At 36.5% G+C, this 25,838-nt stretch overlaps 2 protein-coding genes across 4 annotated transcripts in view; one reads left to right on the top strand and one right to left on the bottom strand.

Annotated features, from left to right (window-relative positions):
- The window catches only part of BORA (BORA aurora kinase A activator), a 14,874-nt gene extending 8,801 nt beyond the window's left edge, over positions 1 to 6,073 (top strand). For both annotated transcript variants that reach the window (XM_079312641.1, XM_079312642.1), the window contains 5 exons: positions 785 to 938; positions 1,954 to 2,555; positions 2,837 to 2,968; positions 4,391 to 4,568; positions 5,947 to 6,073. In XM_079312641.1, the coding sequence (XP_079168767.1) occupies positions 785 to 938; positions 1,954 to 2,555; positions 2,837 to 2,968; positions 4,391 to 4,568; positions 5,947 to 6,041 (1,161 nt within the window). In that variant the 3' untranslated portion in view covers positions 6,042 to 6,073. The remainder of the gene's footprint in view (positions 1 to 784; positions 939 to 1,953; positions 2,556 to 2,836; positions 2,969 to 4,390; positions 4,569 to 5,946) is intronic.
- Positions 2,287 to 25,838, bottom strand: DIS3 (DIS3 homolog, exosome endoribonuclease and 3'-5' exoribonuclease). 2 transcript variants are annotated; one of them, XM_079311895.1, is made up of 23 exons: positions 25,780 to 25,838; positions 25,498 to 25,745; positions 23,254 to 23,411; positions 22,344 to 22,537; positions 22,158 to 22,231; positions 20,925 to 21,092; positions 19,826 to 19,990; positions 19,229 to 19,342; positions 19,007 to 19,144; positions 17,861 to 18,007; positions 16,990 to 17,106; positions 16,069 to 16,170; positions 15,441 to 15,505; positions 15,250 to 15,334; positions 14,513 to 14,640; positions 13,958 to 14,044; positions 13,161 to 13,317; positions 11,876 to 12,090; positions 10,625 to 10,793; positions 10,087 to 10,245; positions 9,600 to 9,722; positions 7,662 to 7,781; positions 2,287 to 2,410 (listed from the first exon to the last, which is right to left on the bottom strand). In XM_079311895.1, exons 2-22 carry the CDS (start codon positions 25,729 to 25,731, stop codon positions 7,692 to 7,694), a joined length of 2,889 nt encoding a protein of 962 aa, XP_079168021.1. In that variant the 5' UTR covers positions 25,732 to 25,745; positions 25,780 to 25,838; the 3' UTR covers positions 2,287 to 2,410; positions 7,662 to 7,691. The 2 variants fall into 2 exon arrangements, with proteins under 2 accessions (XP_079168021.1, XP_079168020.1); XM_079311894.1 differs by lacking the exon at positions 2,287 to 2,410 and having other exon boundaries at positions 7,455 to 7,781.

The following is a 25,838-nucleotide window of genomic DNA, read 5'->3' as shown; positions in this document are numbered from 1 at the left end:
TGTTTAAATCCATGAATTGCATTATCCCCATGTGGATATAGCACAGCTAAAGTGGTTTAGGTGAAGTATTTTCATCAGTTTGGTGGTTTTAAGTGCATGGGAAAAACCTACCTACACTAGGATAGTGTAGCTTTAAAAAAAGGTAACGTAGTGAAGAATTCCTACAATATAATTATATTGCTGGGGGTGAGGGGGTGGGTTTTGGTCGGGTTTTTTTTGTTGTTGTTTGGGTTTTTTTTGTTTTGTTTGTTTGCATGTTAGTCTTAAGCAAGGTCATTCTCTTTTTTTCAATAAAAACACTTTGGTATCTGCTGCTGAATTAAGTAGATTGGGTTACATTAAAATGTAAATAATGGCTGACTTTCATCTGTGATACGAGTAAGAAATTTAGATTAAACACTTGACTAGATACACAGATAGCATTAATTCTCTATTTAGGTTTTTCCATGGTTCTTAAATATAGTGGATAAAATAGTGCTAGCTGGTATTACGTTATGGTTTGTGTCCATTGCTCTTTTCTCCCACGTGTGGAGGCATAAGGTCCAGGTGAGCCACTGCAATTGGAATATTTAAACTAAACTAGAGATTGTCATTGTAAAGGATTAGTCTTTCCCAGTGCTGCCATATTAAATGTCTTAGAAAAATTTTATATATAGATATTAGCCACGGTTTACATTATGAAAATAATTCTCTGTGGGTTGTTTTGTTTTTGTTTTTTGTTTTGTTTTGTTTTTTTTTTTTTTGTTTGTTTGTTTGTTTGTTTGGGTTTTTTTTTTTTTTGAAGGGTCAGTTTTCATCAAGTCCCATTCAGGGAGGAACAAGAGCTTATAGTCTGGGAAGTATAACCAGTCCCCCGTTTTCAGAGGGGTCTCCTGCACATAATGGTTCTCCTGCTTTTTCACCAATTGCTTTTCACATAAGAAAAACACCACTCTCAGGTAAGATTTAATTGTATATGTACTACTCTAGCTTGAGTAATATATTTTTATTATAAAACTTTGCAAGTCTTAGTGGAACCTTTATCTGTTTGGAGACAAGTTCCTGTGCTTAGCAGACCAGCAGTCTCTTATATTACACATCTGCTGTACAGCAGTGAAATATGTGAAACAATAAAATGTATATGTTTGCAACTGATAAACTAGGGAAAATATTTTGGAAGGCATTGAGACCCAACAAGAATGAACAAGAGTTAAAAAGTTCATTTAGTGTGGGAGATGTTTTAAAGCCACATGCCTGAACTGAGTCAGGCTACAATTCTGATTTGGCCCAGCCTGAAGCATTATTAATGGTCAATGGATGAAGAATGTTTAGCTTGAGCTTTTAAATCATGCTATGCCATCGTGAAGATTATTTGAAATTATATGATTAATGAAGAAATCACAAACATTTTGTGTTCTCATTGCTCTAGAAAATGTCACTGTTTCATGGTGTGTCTGTACCTGGAAATGCTTAATGCCCTGTTTATACATGATTATACACATTTGGCATGATTATAAGTATTTGTACATTGCTTTTACGGTTTGATTAGTGGTATTTTACACCATTACATATGGAGACTGCACAGATGTTTTCTCACTTGTTTAATCTTAAACTTCATTGCTGCCAAAAATTGAAATGCCTATAGAGTGTGTATTGACATTTGTTTAGGGAAAAAACATAGAACCAGCCTTCACCCATTTTCCTTTGAATACTATATAGAAATAACATTTGAAAATACAAGGTCTCCAATACAGCAAATCATGTCATAGAAAAGAAATTTGGTGGAATAAAAACTTGCCTTTACCATGGTAGCTGAAATGTATGGGTTTGGTTTTTGGGGTTGCTTGTTTAGTTGGGTTGGGAGGCAATAGTCTGTGAAATATTCTGTGGACTGTAGGGCCTTGAGAATGACGATTTTTCTATCAGATATCAGGTGAAGTTAAGCTTTGGGGTTTTTTTTGTTTTTTTTTTCAGACCAAAGAAAATTTACATTTCGTTCTCCAGATATTCCTTCTTCCTCAAATGGAATGACACCCCCAAGTACAAGAAGTCCTTACATAGATGGTTGTTCTCCAATTAAAAATTGCTCTCCTATAAGGTTTGGAGCCTGTAGAGGAACTGCTCAATATCAGACTTCTGTCATTAGAATACCAATTGCAGTTGAGAATCATGATGGGGATGAGGAAGACAAGGAAAACACTTCTCCAGCAGAAGCTCGGTTCCCAGAAATGGATAATGGAATAAACTTACATCAGGAAGACAGTGATGCTTTTGCACATGGTACACATCTTGTGGTGGCAACTGTGTCTATTGCACCAGATCACTCAGAAAGTTGTCATCAAAGGTTGTCATCATTCCGGGATATAGAGGGCTTAAAGGAAAATAATACTGTAGACATGGCTGATGCAGCTGAAGTCTCAGATGAAAACACCTGGATAAAAGAAACAATTGGCAATAGCAATACACCAATGACCAGCTTTATGACAGGCATTACTTTTAATATTGAAAGCTCTCGCATGTGCATGTCACCTCTTGCAGAAAGCAGTGCAATTCCTTGTGACAACAGTAGTATTCAGGTAAATTTTGTTTTTGTTTTTTGTTTCTCTGTAAAACTGAGCTCAGCATAACTTGGAATACATATACTAATCTGGAAGTAATTGTTATTTTTTCTCACTGGATATGGAATGCAAGTGGTATTGTGACTTTTATCCCTTCCTTCCATCCCCTCCTTCAGTGGAGTTAGCATAGCAACTATGATTATTTTTGTGTTGCTATGTACGTGAGTATATTTAACTTAATCCAAATGAATGCTGACAGGCAGTAAGTATGTCTTTCAAGCCCTGCTTTTTGATTTCAGGTGGACAGTGGTTACAACACACAGACTTGTGGAAACAGCATTATGGATACTGCGGGGGCTGAAAACAGTTGCAGAGAAAATGATGTGAATACTGTTGTATTTCAGAATAAATCTCAGCTGGTTAGAACAAAGGTAGGAATTGTGGTAAAACAATGATAGGCTTCCCATCTAAAGCATCCATTCCCCATTTTATTTGGAGAGCCTGAGGGGAGAGACTGTCAGATAATAAAGATGTAAATATAGTGTAATTTCAGAGACTTAAACTGGCAGTAAAATGAGTATGTTTTATGATTTGGAGGGAAATTGATGTTTATGCATGAGTAGTAGTAGTGAGGTTGCTCATGACTATTGTAGTCTGTCTCTAATTTTTGTTTCTTCTTGCTGCTTCTTTTATTGCTAAGTTTTAAACATGTGCCTGTGGAGAAGGACATTTCTGGGAAAAATTGTCTGCTGCTGGTTTTTATAAATGTAGCATCAAGTCCTAGACCATACCTGTCATGCTGACTTGGTGGGGAACTTTGTGTGGGTCCAGTCTTTTGATCACAAGCACTTTGAGGACCTATCTGAAAAACACATTGCAAAAAACAGCACATATCTAGCAAAGCTCTTAACCCCTAATCTTGTGACTGATAGGAAAGAGTTCTGTTTCTTGTAGAGAACTGGAAACGAGGCTAGTTTCTTTGGAGAAGACAGCAAAGATCATCTCCTCTCAGTAATTAATGGTCGCATGGTACTAAAAACTTAGTAGTTTATGGTGTGCTGTATCTTGAAAGGCCTTCAGGGGAGCCAGTACTGACCACTAGTACCAGATTATAAAAAACCTCAAGTAAACCCATTCAGCCCTGACTTCACTTCTGGATGTGACATGCTAAAAGCCACTTCTCAAGGGCAAGTGCAGACTGGTGGTGTCATAGACCACTAACATAAAATTTTAAACTCTGTTCATTTGAGACTAGGACACATGTGCCCTTACAGGAACAACAGATGGATGTTTTGTCATTAACTTCTAAAAGTACTAATACAAGATCCTGCCCCAGTCACCCCATTGAACATGGATTTTTTTTTGTGCATGTACTTAGCAGAATCAATTGTCTGGTATCAAACCTGTCCTAGAGACACTTGCAATGTCACACAGCTGCCGTTTCCCACTGTTAGTCTTTGAACTGCTGGGTCCTGACTAAGCCAAATTTTGCATTTTAGGTTAGGAGCAAAGTGTGATGGCATTAAGTGCTTCATTCAGTTCTTACAACTGAGAATCCCCAGGGAATGAAAAAAAAAAAAAGTACAGACATTGCTGGCTGAAATATTCAAGTCTGGCTCATTCAGACATTCGTGTGGGCCCTTGAAATGAGGTAGTTCTTGCAGACAGTATTTTTCAAGGATCTGTGTAGAGCAAACGTGTCACTTCATTTCTTATTCATTCCAGAAGGGTAGAGGTGGTACTTAAAGTACTTACTGTACTTGAAATTTGTGGATAGTAAGCTGAGATCTTGTTTCTTTTGGAGAATTTCTGTTAAAAATGGTTTTAAAACTAACTTTTTCCTATTCACCTAGGAGTGTTCTGTTTTAAGCCATAAGGACAGTCAGTTGCTGAGAACAAAATCTCCAGAGAAGCAATCCTGTTTTCAAAAAGGAAAAACGCATAGCACAGTATTTGGTCAAAATGCAACTTGCAACATTTCTGCTTGGAAACATAAAAATGAGAATCAAGTTCAGGGATTTCACAAAAGTGGTATGTAGTTTCCGGATGGAGAACTTAAAGCTGTGGTTTCTAATAAATTTTTATACATATGACCTCAATTACCTGGATTATACATACTATTTTGCTTTTCTGATGTAAATGTAATAAACTGTTTAGTATATATTAAGGGAGTTATTCAATAATGTGGAGTTTTTCAGGTCTTAGTATGAAATTTATTATTGTAATTAAGTGATCCTTTTTTGAAAATTAAGGTGTCTAGTTTTCGTACAGAGAAATAATTTTTTTCAGACTCGTATTCCTTCTGTGACTGGGGAGATTCCATGAGCAGCCCAGATTAACTTATATAGGAATCAGTATCTGCAAAATCACCTACATTTTAAGATATGTACTTCCTAAAGGCAAGAGGGACATTTTTCTTTGTGGGAAAGAAAAAGTGAAAGGGTTATTAGTCTAGTTTTGGATTGGTTTTCTCCAACCAGCTATATTGTGTGGCTTCATAAATGCTACCACTAGTACCAAGAGTAAGTCACTGGACAGTAGTGAACTGCTGGGGTGTGATGAGAGCAAATGGCAAGTTTAGTTCTCTTAGAAATATAAAATGAGCTTTGTGTCAAAAGAAGCTGTTTAGCAATTCTCAGAACAGCTTTTTCCTTGGTTTGACAGAAATCTGTAATGTCAGTTAGGTTTACCAGGGTACTTAAGTAAAATGCATTACTAGCTACCTTACAATTAAATGATAGTGTTGTTGCTTTGGTAATTGTGTTAGTAGTAAACTTGGAGTTGATCTCCTGACACTGCCAGTGTCTCTGAAGAACACTTGTGTCCAGATTGATGCTCTGGTACTCTTTGAAAGGAACCTAAGAAGGTGCAATAGGATTCATTGGTCTCAGCACATCACTAAGAAAATAGTGCAGCCTTTCTTCTATAAGAGTAAACCATTACATTTTTACTCCAGTCTTTTGTTTAATTCCTAGAATTATTATGTTGCTTACAGGAATTACCAAAATATTTAGATAAATAGTTAAAAATATAATTAATGTTTGCATGCTGTTTATTACCAAAAGTATTAATGCAAGCAAACCTTTGATCCTTTCAAGAAAACCATCAGTGAATTAAAATGATGGATTGGGGCAGGGGGGTCAAAAGCCCAGAATTCCCTTTGTATAATCAAATCAGATTTGGTTGAATTTGCTTGTATTTGTTTAAAATTCTGGAACTTATAAATATGAGTAAGGGGAATAAAAGTCCATTTGGTAATCTTATGTTGACCAAGAGGGAGAGATAAGGGATACACTGGTATTTCTGGGCTCTTTTTATGTAGAGCTCTGGTAAACTTCTTTGGATTAATGAAAAAGAGAAGTCCATTTTAAACTGTTCCATGTGAAGCAGTCTTCCTCTCTTTACATAGCAAGGATGTCCCAGGATACTGGATGGAAGTTCTGCTTTCTGTTCTATTCCACAACCCAGAGAAAAGCTTGTACCAAAGTGACAGACAGTGGCTGATGAGCAGCCATTGGCACACTAGGCCTGAAACCTTATTGGTCAGGTCTAAATTGGGAGGCAAAACAGCATTTAAAAAATTCTCAAAGGCAAAATGTGAACAGAATCCCTTGGCATTAAAATCAGTGTGTTAGACGTGAGAGTTGTGTGTTGTTTGAATAGAACAGTTCTTGAAATGCTTTAATTAATAATTTCCTAGTGAAGGCTTTCTGAAAAGTGTATTTAAGAAAAAGGGAAATGTCTGTCTGCATCAGTTGTTGTAGTTTTCACATTGCAAAAATAAATATAAAAAATTTTACTTTAGAAATCTAATGAGCAAACATGATGTGCATTATTTTTACTTCTGTAGCAATTTAATCACTATTTCTGTACTGAATGTGGGATTGACAGTAATGGAATCTAGTGTCATATATTAGCTATTTCATGATCTTCAAACAATGCTCTACCAGAAGCTGGAAATACACTGGATTGATAACAGTTAAGGGATGGATTTTATTAAAAGCAGGAAATTAACTCAGACTTTTATAGAATAGGGCCTTCAAAATGTTCTTAGCTTTAGCTTGCAAGTTCTGTCACTCAAAAGCAGGCTACAACTTATCTGAGATTTAAGTTATATATGACCTGGTGTTATTTCTGTTTCTCATGATAATTTTAACAATAATCAATTGAAAGGATTGTACAAAGGATTTATTTTTGCAATTGTGATTACTAAAATAGTAATATATATTTAATGGATGTTAAGCAGGGTAGCCCAAATTATGATCTGTTTCTGAATTTTTCTGAGGTACATGTATAATTAAGATTTTACATTTTGACTAAATTTTTTGCTTGTTTTTAAATCATGTTCAGTGATCAGAAGCTTTTGAAGTACTCACAAGTAAAAAAGCAATCCCTAAAGTATTTAATTTCATCCTGTATTAGCATTTTCTTAAAGGTAAAAAAAAGGAGCAGAAATGAGTGGATGTGAGAAGTGATTAAGGATGCTCCCACCCAAATTGCCTGTATTTTTTGTCCTGTTTTGTAGTCTTCAGTTAGATGGGAAATATTTATTTTACGAAAACATGCCTATTTTTTTATTATGTTTGTATAATTGATTTGTAGAGAAACCTGCTGTGTAAATTACCATGGAAGTCACTTGACCATTCTGTTTCTGTAGTTGTAAATGCATTGGTTGGCACACATTGCACAAAACAGTCATTGTTTACATTAAATTAATATCAGTAGTTCTAACAAGAGTCCTTTAACATGTCTAACTGTAAATCGAGCAGTGAAACAGAATAAAGACATTTCCTTAATACCTGTGTTGTTCAATTACTTCTTTCAGTTCTGAGGTGCTAAACAGAATGCACAGAAGTGCTGACTTCAATAAGACTCTCAAACCTTCCTTTAAGGCTATTACAAGAAACTCTACAACCATTTATTCACTTTGCAGAAACATTTATTTTCACCCACAGGACAAAGATTTAGATATACATGATTTTAAAACTTGTTCTGCATTCACAGTCATAAAAAAGTAGCTTTAAAAAAATTCTTTACAAATTATTAAAATGTGTATTTAAAAAGTAAACAAAACCTGCTTCTAGCATTTTTTGCCCATAGGGAAAAATATGTAAATACAAGTACTTGTGATTTCTTCTTAACTTTTGTATCCAGCTATTTTTGTAGCTTCTTTTTCTTTTTCTCTGGTTCATCCTTGCTGCTTGTCTCTGCGGAGACACTTGCAGGCATATAATTTCCTGGTATCTACAGTAAGAAAAGAACAGAAGTCAGAACATCTTTATTCAATTTTTGCCATCCTGGTAAAACTTGAGTTTACTTGTACAGACCATTTACAAACACTCTATCAACATCAGAAACTAGTGATTTAGATAAGCAGAAGCACCCCTCCTGACAAAGCCAGCAGGGGTTGTTAGCACCCCAGCCATCAGCTTGCATTAGCCTCCAGACTCACACTGGAGTCATGGCTGCAACAGAAGCTCTTGACAAGCTACTTGTGAGCATTAGCAGAGGGCAGCTCAGCATGTGAATGCACAACAGAATACAAGGGCTCTTCACTGCTAGACTTTTTATTGTCTGCTTCCAGTTTTTGAAATCACAGGGATTCACCTCAACACAGGCTGAGGGAGCGGAGAGATCAGAGCAGCCCTGCTGGGAAGGACTGGGGGGTGCTGGTGCGTGAGAAAGCCAAACATGTCCTGGGCTGCACCTGAAGCAGCGTGGGCAGCAGGGCCAGGGAGGGGATTCTGCCCCTCTGCTCTGCGAGACCCACCTGCAGGGCTGCACCCAGCCCTCGGGTCCCAGCACAGGGAGGACATGGATCTGCTGGAGCAAGTCCACAGCAGTGCCACAAAAATGATCAGAGGGCTGCATGAAGCAGCTCTCCTGTGAAAAAAGGCTAATAGAGTTGGAGCTGTTGAGCCTGGAGAAGAGATTCCAGGGAGACCTTTGAGCAGCTTTCCAGGACCCGAAAGGGGAGCCTATAAGAAGGCTCAAGAGGGACTTTTTACAAGGGCATCCAGTGACAGGAAAAGGGAGAATGGCCTCCCCTCACCCCCACCTGAAAGAGGGTAGGTTTAATTTAGGTATTAGGGAAAAAATGCTTTATTCTGAGTGATGAGGTACTGGAACAGGTTTCCCAGAGAAGATGTGGATGCTCCATCCCTGGCAGTGTTCAAGACCAGTTTGGATGGGGTTTTGAGCAACCTGATCTCATGAAAGGTGTCCCTGCCTATGATCTTTAAAGGTCCTTGCACCCCAAACCATTCTATGGTTCAAGCTCACAGCAGCTCAAAGATCAGAATGTTTTTACATGTGTTTGGAAACATGATTTCTCAAGGAAAAAAGTAATCATGTTTGACTGTATAAACAGAAAGAAGCTCTTGCTTATTTTGGGTTGTCTTTTTCCACTGTAAAAAGGGATACTCAATTGCTGCAACCCTCTGTTTACCAAGAAAGTTACATGTACCTTACTCTGAAAGCATGATTTTGTAATACCATGCAAAATACTTATCAGGCCTAAAGTGTGAAAGCAAGTGAAAATCCCAGTGTCCCAAATGCACTAAGAAGCTAGAACTGAAAAGTCTTGAGACTAGAGAGAGTTATTACGACATGACAGTCCTTACAACATCAAGAAAGAATTTTTATGTTATGGGAGTTTTAGGACACAACTGCCATAACACTCAATAATTATGCAGAGCTGAGCCACCCACTTCACAGTTACATTGTAATTTGCTGGAGTAAAGATAAGGTCCTGCCGAATTTTGGTGGATTTTCAGGGGGACACTTGATTACAGAATTGTAAAATACAATGCATTACTTTAGCAAATCATCATCATTCCCAACAGTGGAAATATCCTGATGGGCCCAGAAGGGATATTTAATTTAGAGGGCTCTATTCAGACAGTGAAGGCAGACCTGTGTTTCATTGATTGGATATGAAGCAATCATTACAAGCTGCTGCTGAATTATGTCTCTTCTTCTGGGTAAAATTTCCATTTTACCACATGATGATTTTTTAACATTACTGAAGAATAACATGGTTCTAAGAATTTTGGGCCTTACCTTGGGTTCTACCAAGACCATCCGCATTTTCTGATGTTGGATGTTGGAATCATCTAACGTAATGTTCACTTTAACTTTATCAAATACATGAAATGTTATGCCTTCCACAGTAAGTGATGGCACCTGGAAGTTCAAATTTTTATAAATACGCACTATTTGCAACAGTGAATGTTTTTATACAAATAAATATTTTTGTATGAATATATCACCGTTACATGTACATAAAAATAACCAAAAATTACTGTAGTGAATATTCAGTGTTGTATCATGTGGTACATGCATTTTTTGCAGTAATTAATCATATAATTAGATGTCAGTACTATCCATTACAGAAAAAAATTCTTGTCATAGCCTACTTACTTAGACTTACAAAGACTATAGTGGCTTTCATTACTACTAGAGATTAATGAAATTGCATTTAGAAAAGCCTCTCTTACTCTTCTAACTCCAACTAATTCCAACATTAGGAACAATAGTAAGAACATACCTCACTGTTGTACTCCAGTTTTGGTGTTGGTTTATCTTTTTCTTCAAAGAAGACTGTTCCTTCTAATCCATACTTGGGAATCAGAACCACAATTGCATTTTTTCTTACAAATAATATATATGCATCTTCATTTACTACTCCCTTAGTTTTGAAGAATAGCTGTAACAAAAGCAGAACACACAAAATAAAAAAAGCACTAGAACATTCTCTTTTGAATTACACACTATCTTAGAAAAATAAAACATTCAAATACACATCTATACTTGGTGAAAATTACACAGCATATCCTGAAAGCAGATTTAAAAAAAAAACAACACATAAACCATTTATAACATTACTGTAAGGATTAAGAATTCGTATTTATAAAAGCACAAAACTAAAAGAATCCTCAAGATGCCATTCTGAATTTTTCTGACCTAGCAAAGTTATGTTTTAAGCCTTTTCAAAGGCATCCCTCAGCCTTTATAATTTCTGCACTCTTGCTTGGTTTTGCCCTAGCAGTGTCCATAGTTCAATGTAACATCTCAGAACTACTTACCTGTGTATGGAATGCCACAGAGGCTCTTTGTGCATATTGCGCCATTTTATGTCGATAATTGAGATTTTTACACATCTCTGCCAGTTTGTGTTTATCTGTCAGTTCTGGGTAAGTACTGTCTGCCCCTATGGCCACTGCCAAAAGCCGATGGACTATGATATCAGCATACCTGCAAAGATGAGGTAAAATCATCAATGACATAGTAAGACATAGTTTTTCAAAATTAATAAAGAAGTTTCTGAACATAGATTTGTTTTTGTGAATCCTACAGATTTAAGTTTTTGTAATAATGATGTTCTGCTGGCAACTCCTCCATTAATTCATCATTCATCTCTTTGCAGACCAAAAATGCACTGCAGGGCCAGAATACTGTTATAATGTTTGCTAAAATAAGTTCTTTTTTGTGCCAGAAAAAGAAACAAAGTTATGTTTTTGGTCTAAAGAAGGATCTTTCACCACGGCATTTTAAGCCAATCCTTCTTCTCTTTTGCACAAAATTAGACAAACTTAGTATCAAATAGTATTTCAATGCCATAGATCGGCAAAGCATAATCACTTCTTGTTACATAACTTATTAGAACTTCAGTGAGCAGCTTTTTAATATGTCTGATAAGAACTAAAATTTACCATTTGGACTCCTAGAAGTTCCACAAACAATCTATATAAATACATAGGAATTTTAATCCACACCTAAAAGATTTCACTTGCAGTGTTTCTAAGGAGCACAATAACAATTATTTTCTTCAAAACTCAGTGACTTCTGGATCAGACGAAAAAACTAACATACTTTTCCAAGAAGTATGATTTTATTGCATGCAACAGCTGCCAATAGCAAATTCCCAATTGTGAGTGTTTGTGTATGGAAAACACAGTCTCCTCAAAATTCAAACACATTTTACATCTCAAAAATGACTGAACAAACTCTGCCTCAGTCTCTGGCTGAGACTAATGCTGACCCCGAAGTGCATTTCTATGCCAGACATGTGCATTAGAGATGCATTCCTACTGTTGTGGGGTTTTTTTATTTTTTTTTTTAAATATTACTAAACCCTAGGAGTTGTGGACAGTAAACCTGAGAGTGTACATGAAGATGGACACCATGTAAGCCACTGCTGTTTCAGCTGAAATCTAACACTGAATGGAAACTTTTTTTTTTTTAAATTGAAAAACACCACAATTTCTTCACATAATCTTCTTCACATATAAAAATAAATCACTTATTTCTTTTCCCTGAAACTTTCATAAAAGTACCTTCTGATAGGTGAGGTAAAGTGAGTATAAATAGGTGAGGCTAAGCCATAGTGATGAAAATCATTATCCATTCCCGAGCAGAAATAAACAGCTTGCATCATGCAGCGAGTGGTCAAAATTCGCAGCAGTGTATTTAGGTAGGGGAATGTAGGAGATTCAGCTTTGTCTAATGATTCAGCTAAAGCCTTTGCTGAATCTGTCCTAATTTCCAAATTCTGAAAGGAGAGAAAAAAAAGAAACAAAAAACGTCAGGTATTACTAGCAAATATTAAGAATACAACTAGGATAATCTTAGCAACTGGCACACATGTAACACCTAATAACATGATGGAATGCTTTCCATCACATATAGCACTGGCAATAAAGTAGGACCCAGAGATGAAATTATGCCTGTATTATGGTAAAGAGAAGTGCATTTTTCTTAAGAAAGTATAAATACAGCACATTAATACCTAATCCTGATGGTTGTGCCAAAAGTAGTAAAAAAGCCACTTTGGTTTATTTAAAAGAATGTTTATCTATGCACAGGAATTTAGCTTTCCAAATAAAACAGTACTTTAACAATAATTTTCAGATCACAAATGAAATCATTATCATTATTCCAATTTTATAGCATTGGAAAATTAAATGGGCTAGGTTTATGCTTGTCTATTTATGTCAACCTGCGAGAATCTAGGAGTTTTTCTCTTGACCTTAAAAGGATTGAAGGGAAAGAAAACGTGGATGTACATCACAGTAAATACAAAATTACAAGTTTAGCTCATATAAAAGGCCCTGAGACTGGAAAAGTAATTTTTTTTGTCTCCAACCCCTTAATTAAATTAGACCTATTTCAGGCTAAATAAACCTCTAGCTGATCTATGGAGAAGATGGAAGCTATGAACAATTTTCTTTCTTACTTCCTGACTTTAAGAGAAACATGTTATTTGATGAGACTAATCAGTTTTTAAGTACATCAATAATGTATGTGATCCAAAGCCAAAAACTGTCTCAAAAATCACATGTGACTTGGAGAGGAGAAAGAAACACTCACAGTTTACAAGTGCTACAATGCAATACTTAGGAGTGGTATGTTTTCTTTGTCTAAGAAAGGTTTTAAAAAGCACAAGATTCTTACTTTGACCTAGAGGTAAAATTATCCTGGTGCAAATACCAGGAATTTCAGTGTAGCTGATACACTTTTAAAATACTGCTTTCCAGCCTTTATTCTTAGGTAAATGGCCAACCAGAAAGAAAATACAGCTTTTCATAATTAATCCACTTAATTAGCATGGTAGAAACTTGCCTTAGACTTTGCAGCCTTCACAAGGATGTCATAATTTGATGGGGGAGGAGCGGGATGTTTCCGGAGCAAGGCAAACTCTGGGAACTCATCATAAATTTTTTGTGCTACAGAAATATTTGCAAGCAACATGAACTCTTCAACCATGGAATTCGTCTCTCTATCAAGATAAATATTTAATATTGTTAGAAAAGCATTAGACATTTACTTTGAGTGCCTAATGAAGAAACATTTCACCATCCTAAGAATGTTATATAATATTAACTACTGGTTTTGAACATTTATACAAGTAGGCAAACAATTTTAAGACTGAAAGCAATGCTTATTAAGCTCCAAATACTGATTCAGAAGAGGAAAAAAAAACAAACCTCAAATATTCTAAAATGTCAAATTAAAGAAAAATTAAAATGCCTGAACAGACCAACAGGCAAACCTCTTGATGTCTTCCTAGGAAGTTCGCACATGAAGCATAGAATTCAAGACTTGGTAAATAAATACTGCAGTAAAATAGAGGAATTCTCTTTCTGAGGATTAGCTTGTACAAAGAAGTTGTGGATGCTCTGTCATTAAAACTGTTCAAGCCCAGGCTGGGTGGGGCTTTAAGTAACCTCATCTATTGGGAAGAGTCTGGGGGGACTAGAACTAGCTAGGCTTTCAAGGTCCCTTCCAAACCATAATCTAATTCTGTGTCTGTCCTGCACTATTACAGGAATTGTGTACACTATTCACTAAATGTTGCCACTTAAATCTGTCTTCAAATCCATCCCTATCCTGAATTAACTAATAAATAAAATGCATACTTGAGCTCCTTAGTCTGCAGATCAATAGGATCATGAGTTTCACTGTCCATGTGGAAACGAACTTCTGGTGACGCAAGTGTCAAGGCTCTGCAAGACAGTAAGTGGTATTAAAACATTACAGTAAAGCAGACAGAGCAGCTCAGCTGCAAGCCTGTAATATCATCTGGGGCTACCATGACACTGTAATTTAAAATCAACAGAAATTAAAAATAATAAAAAATTTTGGAATTAAGGTTCAAATTTGCAGGAAATCTCATGCAAACACACACCATATGAATTCCTAAAATTTCAAATGCTACTCCTCTAGCTGTGCTTTAATGACTCTGTGAGATCCATATTGATTGATCTTGTGAAGACAAGACTGATCTTGTATCAACTTCACATATTTTGGAAGATAAGGATAAGCATTCTTATGCAAATCAAAGTGGCAAAATACTTCTCTTTCACAAGATTTTCAGTAGAAGAATGGACACAGGACCATAATATATTTTGACAAGCAAGAACAGCCAGAACAAAAGGTGGGGAAAAGGATAACAGGTACACTGCATGGCTTACCCATTATCAATTCTTTTCTTCTTCAGAACTTTTGCTAATTTGTTTAGTCCACGTAGACTGACAGTAATATCATCATTCATAGTTGCTGAATCAATTCTCATCTGTGCTTCAGCATATGTAAGAGAAGCCTTGAAGAGGACAAAAAAACACAGACATCATGACACATAAGTGAACACTGGAAAAAAAAAAACCCACAGTCCTTTCTGTCTTGCAGAACATGCGACTTGCCGTTGTAACTTGGTTCACAATAATATAAAGCTTTACATTTAATACCAAATGCCTGTTATTAACAAAGAACAATGGACATCTGAGGACAGATCTATGCAAGATATTAAGATATACCAGGCATTAAGATATACCAGGCATTGTATACCATACAGTGGGGTTTGTTTTGTTTTTTATTTTCGCTATGCTAATCACACGTGTTTTATACATTGGAAGTGAAATTTTCAGAAATGAACATCTACAGAATCTTCTGAATTTAACTGATCACCTGGTATACATCAGCCATGTCCTATATGCATGATGCACACAGTAACTGCACACAAACACTGCAACCTGTGAGGCTGAGAAGAGCACTAAAGAAGCAATTATTTTCTTTTGGTATTTCAGCATCTTCTAATTCTCCTAAAATATAGGTAATTAATCAGAAAGAAAACAAGTCTGTTGATCGTTGTTTTTATAACATAGTTTACAGCCTTTTATTTCAGAATTACAGTAATATTTACATGACTTACCTTGGAATTAATAATACTCTTTGTGAATCTGGTTTTTAGAATTTCAGCCTTATGGTTCATTTCCCATATGCATGAAAATGCAAGCCTGAGAGAGAGAGATAGCGAGAGAACAAGGGGAAAATCTGTTAAAATCCCTACATAAACAACTGTAGTTTCTTGCCAGGATCAAAGTATGGATCATATACATATACCTGTCCACATTAGATCTCAGAGAGCATAAGTTGGAACTAAGAAGCTCTGGAACCATATCAATCCTCTGCAAAGAAAATAATAAAAATCAGTACTTATAAGTTAGTAATTGAACTTCCTTATTTTTAATATAATAAAAGCTTAGAGATAGTAATTTTTTTGCCAAGAAAGCTCAGAATACTGAAAGAAAAGTAGTCCCTTTAAGAAAATTAATTCCAAGATTCATTTTAGTTATCTTTTTAGTAACAGTGATTTCCGAAAAGAAATCATAGTCTGGAAAAAATAACCAGGACTAAGACTACAGTGTTAATGAATACAAATCATAGCAATTTTCAGAGATTATGCAATCACAAAAAACACAAAAACCAATGGAAAAGGCACAACCCACTTCTACAATTTCCGACTTGAATTAAAAGAATATTCCAGTTTCAAAACCACATGCTTCAAACCACAGTTGAATGAGATATTTTCCAGATAGTGGCTTTTAAAAGATAAAACAGAAAATTGACAAATTGTCTACTTTTTTTTCTCCTTAGTTCAGAGAGAATGTCTCCACTCCCAAGAATCAAAAGAGGAAAGCAATGAAAATCCAACCACTTAATCAAATAAGAAGCTGTAGAAGACAATTACTTTTTCACACAGATACACTGTTGTTCCTCTTTTTACTGACTCCTCATCCAAAGCATTTCCTGGGCGAATAAAATGACTGACATCTGCAATATGTACACCGACCTAAAAAACAAGAATCGTGTTATGCACCTCATAAAACAGAAACAGCTCTCAGAGTGAAAGAAACTTTCCCACATTTTTACACACCAATGTATCCATTTCCAGTTCCTTTCAGCAGCTCCCATATTTCGTAATAAGAATAATTAAAACCTATCATACTGATATTTTAAAAAATGAACAGTTGCAGCAATTATTCAAAAAAAACAGCATTTGTATTTTTAGGGGAAAGTTATATTTACAACCATTGCAACTTTTCTTTGAGGACCCAAATGACGTCTTTCATGTTCTTCAAGACTCACTGCAAATTTGCTTTTTCTTTTCTGCTTGCTAGATCTTCAATTCTAGCACACACTGTTATTACAATTCCAAATTAATTTCTAAAGAAGACAGTCTGACTGAATCAGATATAAGGGACTAGAGAGCTGGTGTTAAGCCTGCAGCTTTTTACTACCTTTTTAAAATAAAATAACTCTACAGACATTAGAGCAGTAGTTTAACTTTTTTTTTCCCCATAGTTCCTCATCCTAGCTATAAATATCGTTATTTATAATACTTAGCTAAAGCAGTAAATAAATTTTATGTTAAATTCTCATGCCAAATGAAGATAAATCAGGGTGAATTTAGAAAACACTAAATTCCCTCTTTTGACACTGATCTGATGCAAATCAACTCCCTTTTTTTTTATTACCATCCTGCAGCTGTGCAAACGCCATTAATTTATTTATAACAGATCTGGAGCTTTGCACGCGTCATTTACCACTACTGCACTGTGTGTAAAATAAAGGAAGAGTAAGTAAATAAATTACTAGATTGATACAATACCTCTAGATTTCCATTTCCTATTTCTCTACAATGTAATGCATCATCAATATCTGTGCAACCAGGAGGATCAACACTACAAACACTTAGATGCCTTAAGTCCTCTCTGTGTTTCATATCCTGAAATTTAAAAGAAACAAAAAATTGTTTTCAAGAACACCTTCCTTTTCCAAGAAAAAAAATAATCATTTGAGAAAGGCACATTACATAAGACTTTCCCCAGCAACCAAGTATTTTCAGAATGTTTATTTTGTTTTGGGTGGTTTGCTTGTTTTTAGATAAGATCAAAACATAAGTAGAAACTACTATGATAGAAAAAAACCCACAGAAGATTAGTATTAATTTTTCTTTTTTGTTTTACAGAAATGAGAAGAGAATCAGAATGCAACCATTATTTCATCATGATCTTAGAATTAGCAGGATGAGGAATTGAGATTTTTTTAAAGTGAAATTTTGACCGATGTCCAGCTGAATGACTTGTCTTGTATGTGACTGCTCTCAAGTCTAGCTTTCTAAGGCCTAGATGTCTAGATAATTGAAAGGAACTGCACACTTTGGAAGTATCTTTCCTGGAAAAATAGCTCTCTCTTCTTTGCAAAATCCTTCTTTTCTCTTTTTATTCTTTAAAAAAAACTGCAGTATCATCTTTATCTTAAAATATTTATCCCCAACAAGTGCAGTTTTAGCCAAAATGCAAAAACTTGAAGAGGCTTGTTTCCATAGGAAATCCAGCTGAAAGTTCTCACTAAGACAGAACAGTCCTGGATGACATTTCTCATCTACTTCTGATGCACTGGGATGTGCATCAAGAATGTCACAGTTTACATTGACAGGGAAGGCACAGTAATTACTACAATAATTTGCACATTATTACCTCTTCTGTAATGCTCCATGGCATTTTTGGTAGGAAACTAAGTACAGCCTGGGAAAAAGCCTGGTGAGGGACATCATGTTCAAGCAGAAGAACTTCTGTCTCCGTCTCTTTATCTCCAGCGCTTCCCAAATTCTTCACAAAATGACCCTGAGGAATAATTTAGGCACATGCACACACACACATATCAAGCAATACCATTTGTCCAAAAAATAAGTATTTAAGAACATTAACCCTTAGGTTACTTTTGTATTTGTTTCTACTGTGTAGTTTATCTCTTTAAATTTGCTTTAGGATAAATTTAATTTTAAACATTTATTTGATCCAATAAGTCTGAACTGAGTCCATCCAGACTCTCTTCTTAGAATGGCTCTAAATTTTCCACAAAGACTCCAAAACTTATAAATGTGACATTTTTGCAGGAAGGAAAAGCCACTGCTGCAGAAGCAGCAGAACTAATACCCTCTCATTTCTCTATGGGTTTCCTTGTGCCACACATCTCACACCCTAATACCACATCAACTCTTCTTTTTCACTTCTCTGCAGTAATACTGTCTTTGTCTTAATGCTACTTCCATATATTCCATGTTGCTTTCATTCTCTATACTAGCAGGAGACACTTGTGCTCTGCTTCAATACAAGCTGTGCATTCCCACATGAGTCACTACAAGACTCTTTAAAACCTGGCTAGTGCTCAGTACAAATGGAAAGCAGTGTTCTCAGTTTCTCACAAAGCCTCCATTATTTACACTGAACTTTTAACTTTTACCCTACTGGCAATTTGATTGCATTGGGTGTATTTGTCAAATATCTGCTAGAATAGTGATTGGTATTTGTGAACAAGCAAAATCAGAGCAAAGGATTAGTGTTTCTAGGAACTCAGACTGGTTAATCTATATAAAGCACCCTAAAGTAGCACATATAGGTTCACTGCAGAACTGGATGAGTAAATTATTAAAGTATGATTATCCCATAGCTGGTGGTAAGTGCAAATTAAATCATTGAGGAACTTCCTTAATTTGCAGCATGAAATGGCACTCAAAGAATTTAAACTTCAAGTCTGTTTGCAGTTACTCAGTACTGTAGATAATAAATATTTTACCTAAGAAACAGGTCATCAAAAGTTCAGAAGAAAATGCCTAAACTTACATTAGGATACCTGGAATTTCTGGGCCAACCATCAATAGCAACAATTATTCTCTGCCCTTCCAATGTATCTGCTTGTCTGGTTTCTATTCGAATGCGAGGAATTCTGCGATCAGCTGGTGTAAACAAATGGCGCCTTGCCTATGAACAACCAGATAAAAAAAATTAATTTCCAAATAAAGAACTCAACCCTGCACTTACATAATAAGTGGATTATTTCCTCACCTCTTTGATCTGTGACTTGGAAAGCATCCCACAATACGGCCGCCAGTTTCGTTTTATAATGCCCACTACTCTTCCTGTAGGCCTCAGCATGTCCTTGTTAACGGAAGTCTTCAGCTGGTGGAAAACAGGTTAAAAATGCAAAACTGTTTGAACTCATATTCGACTACAGAACATAACTTAAAACTTAGCAACCTTTTTTAACTCATTAAAAGGACATAAATTCTATTACAAGTCCATAAATGTATGTATTGCCTATAAAAGGTGACTCTCATACAACACTTACTCTAACAAATCCTAATCTGCACATCAGTAAGTAGAGATTGACATTATTACACAACTACCATTCAGTAACATTCAGATTCATTAAGCTTACTAAAGTAATGTGGGAATTTCTAGCAGAAACTAATTGAAAATGATCCATTTTATCCACTATCATGTATTTAATTAACACAACTGTACAACTATAAATTAAGTTTTATAATTTCTGTATTCACATTTTATAAAGAGAATATATAAATCTAAAGCCTAACACTGTCAGAGTACCACAGATTTAATCTCTTTCACAACACCAGTTAAGTAAAATTATTTCTTTCATACAATGTTTTCTTTCTCCTCTTCATTTTCAATGTCCTCTTCATTCTGACCATCGTCTTGCAAGACCACTGAGGATGGTGCCACCCACTCATCTTTTGCCAACAGCTCCACAGCTACCACATCTTCATGAATTGCTCTGTTTAAATGTTTCAGTCCCTGTATAATTATCTGGATTTTTTTAGAAAACAAAATGGAAACACAAATATTCGTGATGATGAAAACAGAAGACCCAAATCTAGAGCAGTGTAACAGAGTAAAAATCTATGACAGGTTCTACATTCCAAAGAACATTTTAAAGTATGTTTGTGGTGCACTTTTTTCCTCCACCAAGGTTTCTTACAGAACAGATGATCTTATTTCAAGATTCCAAGTGCTTCTATAAGAAATATGTTTTCCCCGTGGTTTTTTTGTTTTGTTTTGTTTTTTTGGTTTTTTTTTTTTTTAATTAAGTCAGACAATCCTATTTTTGCAGGATTGGGGATTCCACATACTACTGGGAAAGACGAATAAGAGAGACATGAGAAGTACCTCCAGCTGATACAAAAAGGGAGGGAGGAGACAATTGCCATTGCTTGGAAACAGTGTCTGTACAACTGCAACAACTGAGAATCCAGCAGACAGACAAATGTATTAACTGCGGGGTGCGAAACAGCCCATCTACTCCTCACCAGGCAGAAAAACAGCACTGGGAAACAAAGCAGGAGAACCCCACAAGAGCTCATGACTGCTTTTTTTCTGAAAAATCTTCCTACACACTTGTTCCTTTGTCTTTCACCATATATTTCAAACTGACTTTTAAAAACTGTTAAGAGGTCAATTGAAAAAACTATTAACAATCAAGATTCATCTTTATTTTACCAATAACTTTATCAAAGTGTAACTTTAAAAACATTATTCTTTTTCCAAAAAGAGCACAGTCCGCACTTCAGCAGTCTATATCCATACAAATAAAAAAACCATCAGCCCAAACATCAGAAAAACAGAAGAGTAAAGAATTACTAATATGTTCCATTTTAACATATGTCACCATGAAAGAATTAAGTTTTAAGTCATTACTAAGGCTAGTTAAAGTTTACAGCATGGAGGTAAAATTAAAACTCACCTCTTTGTTTTCTTCAGCATCTCCATGTACCCAAACGGTCGCTTCAAGATAATTCTCTCTGTTTGCCCTGTAAGTTCCTTGAAGGTAAATACCAGATTTTATTCCTTGCTGCAATTTGCTAAGAGGAATATGTTCTGGGAATATTACTTTTCCACTTTCTATTTCTTTCTTTAGGAAAAAAGAAAAATATGAGAGGAAACTTTCAGTATTTTATATTCATGTGAATTTCAAAACTCGGAAACACAACACACTCAACAACAAACTCCCTAATTGTAACTGTGTAGGTATGAATATGCACAATAATGAAAAACTATTATTAAGCAGTACTTTTCCTAATAAAGCATCAAAATGTGGTAATTCTAGGAACTCCTCCTGTTTTCCTTAACTTAACTTAAAAACATACTGCACAATTTTATGTTGGTTTAGATGTAATGACTAAACAGACACTTAACAAAGAAAGTATTAGTATAGTAAAGAGTATGGCACATAGTATATATACTGTAAGCTACAGGAAGCATCATGAAAATGCATTACAGTGACAAACTTTGGAGCAGTCTGACAATTGCTTACACCTGAATCATCTACGGTTAACTGCTGAGAATACCTGAGCCCTCCACTTTCTTCCCATTCTTGCATAGAGCTCTATTCTGTTAAAACTAACTGATGAAATTAACTTTCCCATTTTTGTAGTGAGCGTTCAGCTGTATCAGTTGTATGTGAACATATAAGTCTTGATTCTGATACACACAAAGCACAAGGAAGTAGAAGATTTGACACATCTTGGACCTGCAGCCTGCATTTATGTCAACTTAAATAATCACACAATGAAAATGCGTTTAATCAATAACTTAACGTAGATTTTCCAGCACACACAAAACAAAGATCTAAATGGTTTGCAATATATTTTGTTTTCATTTTGTTCCAATTGTTTCACATTAATACACATTATTTAACCAATTGTTATTATTCTTATCTGAAGAATATTCATAAGTTATGTAAAGCAACTGGCTTTCTACAGATAACATACTAAGAGGCATATATGTTGAACTGAAAATGGCTGCAATATTTCCTTTATACTTTTCAGTTGCCAAAAAGTTAAATTGCCGAAGTGGTAATAAAGTCCAGACTCCTTCTATAATAAACTGATGCCAGTACCCTGATACATAGTATGCAATATTATACTGCAAGCCACTTGAGATCAATTTATTTTATGAAAAGAAAATAAAAACATACCCCTTCATCAGATACACAAGCAAGACGATCTACAAGCTCAGGATTAGCTGTCAAGCTTTTTATATACTCCTCACCTACAAAAGCACACACATAAATATTTATGCAAGAGATGGATGGGATTTAGGTATAAAGTGACTGCTCAGTTTATTTGAGCAATAAATTAAACATGCATACTACTACACTTACATGTATAAGCAGTTATTCCTTCCTCCAGAGCTTTCTCTTTATTAGATCTGTCATTTGTTAAAAGGATAACTTGAATCTTGTCCTCATCCTCTGTTTTCTTCAAGTGCTCATTGTACCATTTCACTGCTACCCGAATGGCTCTGTCATTGCGGTCATTGGAAGTTTCTCCTCGGTTCTGCTCTATGTACGTTTCTCTAAACAAATTTTAAAAACAAAGAGGGTGTTTGACAAACCAAAATAAATCCCAGCATCTATCTACACTTAACATTTTCAAACAAACAAGACCAAGGCTATTAAGAATCATTATTTTACCAATTTTTATAACGTACAACACTCATTAGGCCACTGAAGGGCCAGAAGACATGGATAAAGGAAAATAAGAAGGAAGTGTTAACTTGTAATACAACTTTCTCAGAGAAAATTGAAGAGGTTTGCATTCAAGCTGTTAGAACTATGGATTCAAGATTCCTAGAACTATGATACCGCAGTATTGGAAACTAATTGCAAGCACATATAAAGGCAATTACAACTCCATTTGTTAGAACTTTTTGTCATTAACTTAATGAATTTTTGAATTCTGCTACAGACTAAGTTCACAATATTGATAAAGCATTGGAATAAGTTTAAAAGGGACGCTTAAATGCAACATCAGTACCCTACTGTTCAAGATAACAGTGCTGTAAAGCTTAGTCAATATTCTAACTCCCTTTTCATAACATATATAGATTTATACTAATTCTAAACAGAAAAGGTCCTGGAACACCAACTACTTCTCAACAGGATTCCTTAGAAATATACAGTTCTATGACACCGATTTAATTTTTCTTCCAGTCCACATGTTCCAGTTTTGTTTTCCACTTTTTTTACTGGATATCAGCACAACTTTGTTATATCCCATTCCACCCCTTACCTGTGATGCTCATTGGTGAAAGAATAAAAATGCTTTTCTGGGTTTTGAATCACGTCCCTAATTCGCTTGTACACTGGTGCACTCCGATGCCTGACTTCTTGTAGGACTGTCTGCAGCACAATGACATTCTTAATAACAGGATCTTCAAGGATATCAATCTGAGGAACAAAATGGAAATTAATCAAAATTATTGTTTAATTCTATCCAATATCAGGACTTGAAATATTTCCTTAGCTAATACATGAAAAGCTAACATGAATAATGAGTGGCATTCCTTCTGCCGTTTTCTCTCACCCCTGGGAAACTGAACAGTGCATTAAGTTGCTTTATCCTCTTTGTGAGGAGTCAAATAGGATTTTTCAGCCTCTCTGCGACCTGAATTGAACGCAAGGACTTATTCGGACTTCCAACAAAATCATCTCCAGTATGTGCAGGATTCCAAACAAATGCAAGGCCAAGTGTACACTACAAATTTTTCTTACATAAAATGGGTTCTTATAAAATTTACCCTTAGTAAACAAAATGCAACTACACACAATCTGACAGAAATATTATATCATTTACAGGTTGTCTTCCTTTGTGAGGAATGCAAACCATAAAATGGTACCCAACTACTCTGACACATCTGATGTGCCTATGCACTATGGCTAGAGTTCTGCAGAAACAGCCCCACTGTGAAACTAAAATTTTAATTTCCACTGAGTCAAATCAATAAGCATTTTGCAAGCTGTTCTTTCCTCTTGAAAGACTTTTTTCTTTTTTAAGGAATTTTGTTAAAATATTTCAGCACTTTGCTTTGCCAACTCCTGACATAAAGACAGAGAAATATACACCAGAAATCCATGCAATCTGTTGGGAGAAAAAGATGGAAGCGTCACTTCCTAACCTTGTGGCAAGAAATTGTGCAAACTTACCTGTAAAATGAGACAGCAGTGAGGCTCCAGAGGGCATAGCTAAAAAAATTAAAAGCAATACCAGACCAAGCTACTGTGAACCTGATGTTTACATGGCCTGACAGATACAGAGCCATGTCCATAGGGGAAGAAATCCAGCACGATTCTATGCATAAGCTGAAGCACCAGGTCAAGTCTTACTGTGGCAAAACTGTTTCAGTTTCTAGGCAAACCTTTCCCTACCATACTTCTAATCCTCACTTCTCCAGTTCACATCAGCTCACCCCGGCACATTCTCAGAGCATTCTATGGGACACACATGCAAATTTTACCAAGAGACACCAAGAAGTCCATTTGTAAGTGGCTGAAAACATCCCTTGACCTGCTATTGGGACAAAAGTCCTTACAAATTTTGGGATCTCTGCTAAAACACACAAGTGTTGTGCTCCTCTCCAGACTACTCCATGTTACGATTCATGAATTAGTTACAATCTCCAATGCACAAAGGGCTGTTCTGCACAGGTATTCAAACACAATGAAAGAATAAAGTTAAACATCAAATTTGGGAATTCCTCCCAGCCTCAGTCTACTGTCTGCCCTGCTCAGACTCAAAGCTTTGCACAGCTGTTGATGGGCTACAGTAAATCACCCCCGTGCTTCCAAAACAGTACATGGGATGATTTTGCACCTTTATTTCATTACATGAAATCAACATTACATTATAAAGAACCTAAACCTACACCCTGAAAAAGAGGCATTTAAAAAAATTCAGGACCACAAAAGATCCAAAAATTCAGTGACGATATGAAGATTCCAGTCACTACTTCAGAGTCCCCCAACTTCCTCTGCTTGAATTTTCATAGCCGTATCAGACCACGACAAGCAAAATAAATAAATAAATAAATCTGTCCTTTATTCCTATGATTCAGTCAGAAAAATAAAGAATCCACAAAAAACAAACCTAACAAAACAACAACAGAAAAAGAAAACCACAAAACGTACAAGACAAACAAAAAACCAGCGCATACACTTTCCCCCATAAAACTGGAGCATAGTCTGAGCCCAGACCAGGCTCGGTGATGCTACAGCCTGCTGCTCAGGAGCTGGCAGGGAAAGGCAAGACTACGCAGGCAGGGAATAAACAGCCACGGGATACACGGGAGGAACAAGCGGGCACCGCGCTGCCAAATGCCAGAGCCCACTTGGAAACACATACGCATTTAACAAGGGATTTAACAAGGCGCAGGGAAGGCTTGAGCCGCCACATGGAGCCGGGGCGGGCCCAGAGAAGGCAGCGGCGGGCCCTCCCCAGCGCCGAGGCGGCCACGCCGCCCGTCCCGGGGGCGCTCACCTGGTGCAGGAGCAGGTTGGTGTCGGGCAGGAGGAAGTGCGGCCCGGGGCAGAGGCTGCTGGCGGGGCCGCTGGGCCGCGCCTCCAGCCCGGGCGCGCTCCCGCTCCCGCTCCCGGAGCAGAGGCGGCACGCGGCGGCGCCGCACGCGATGTCGTCGCGCAGGTAATGCTCGCGCACCACCTTCACCACCGCGCCCGCCCGCGTGCGCTTCACGAACGTCCGCGAGGTCAGCATGGCGCGGGGAGCGGCGGGGAGCGGGACGGGAAGCGGGACGGGAAGCGGGACGGGAAGCGGGAAGGGCGCAGGAAGCGGCGAGCGGCGCGGGAAGCGGCGCCCCGGTC

This window comes from Erithacus rubecula, assembly GCF_903797595.1.
Source record: "Erithacus rubecula genome assembly, chromosome: 1".
NCBI classification, from domain to species: domain Eukaryota; kingdom Metazoa; phylum Chordata; class Aves; order Passeriformes; family Muscicapidae; genus Erithacus; species Erithacus rubecula.
This window is presented reverse-complemented; position numbering and strand designations above follow the sequence as displayed.

Bases quoted from the DNA above. Each gene is read 5' to 3' on its own strand.
- DIS3 (XM_079311895.1), bottom strand. From the start codon at position 25,731: ATGCTGACCTCGCGGACGTTCGTGAAGCGCACGCGGGCGGGCGCGGTG. The intron at 19,145-19,228 runs GTGAGGAAATAA...GGTTGTTCATAG, and splicing joins CCAAGTCACAGATCAAAGAG to GCAAGGCGCCATTTGTTTAC. The intron at 7,782-9,599 runs GTAAGGCCCAAA...TTCTTACTGTAG, and splicing joins TGGTCTTGGTAGAACCCAAG to ATACCAGGAAATTATATGCC.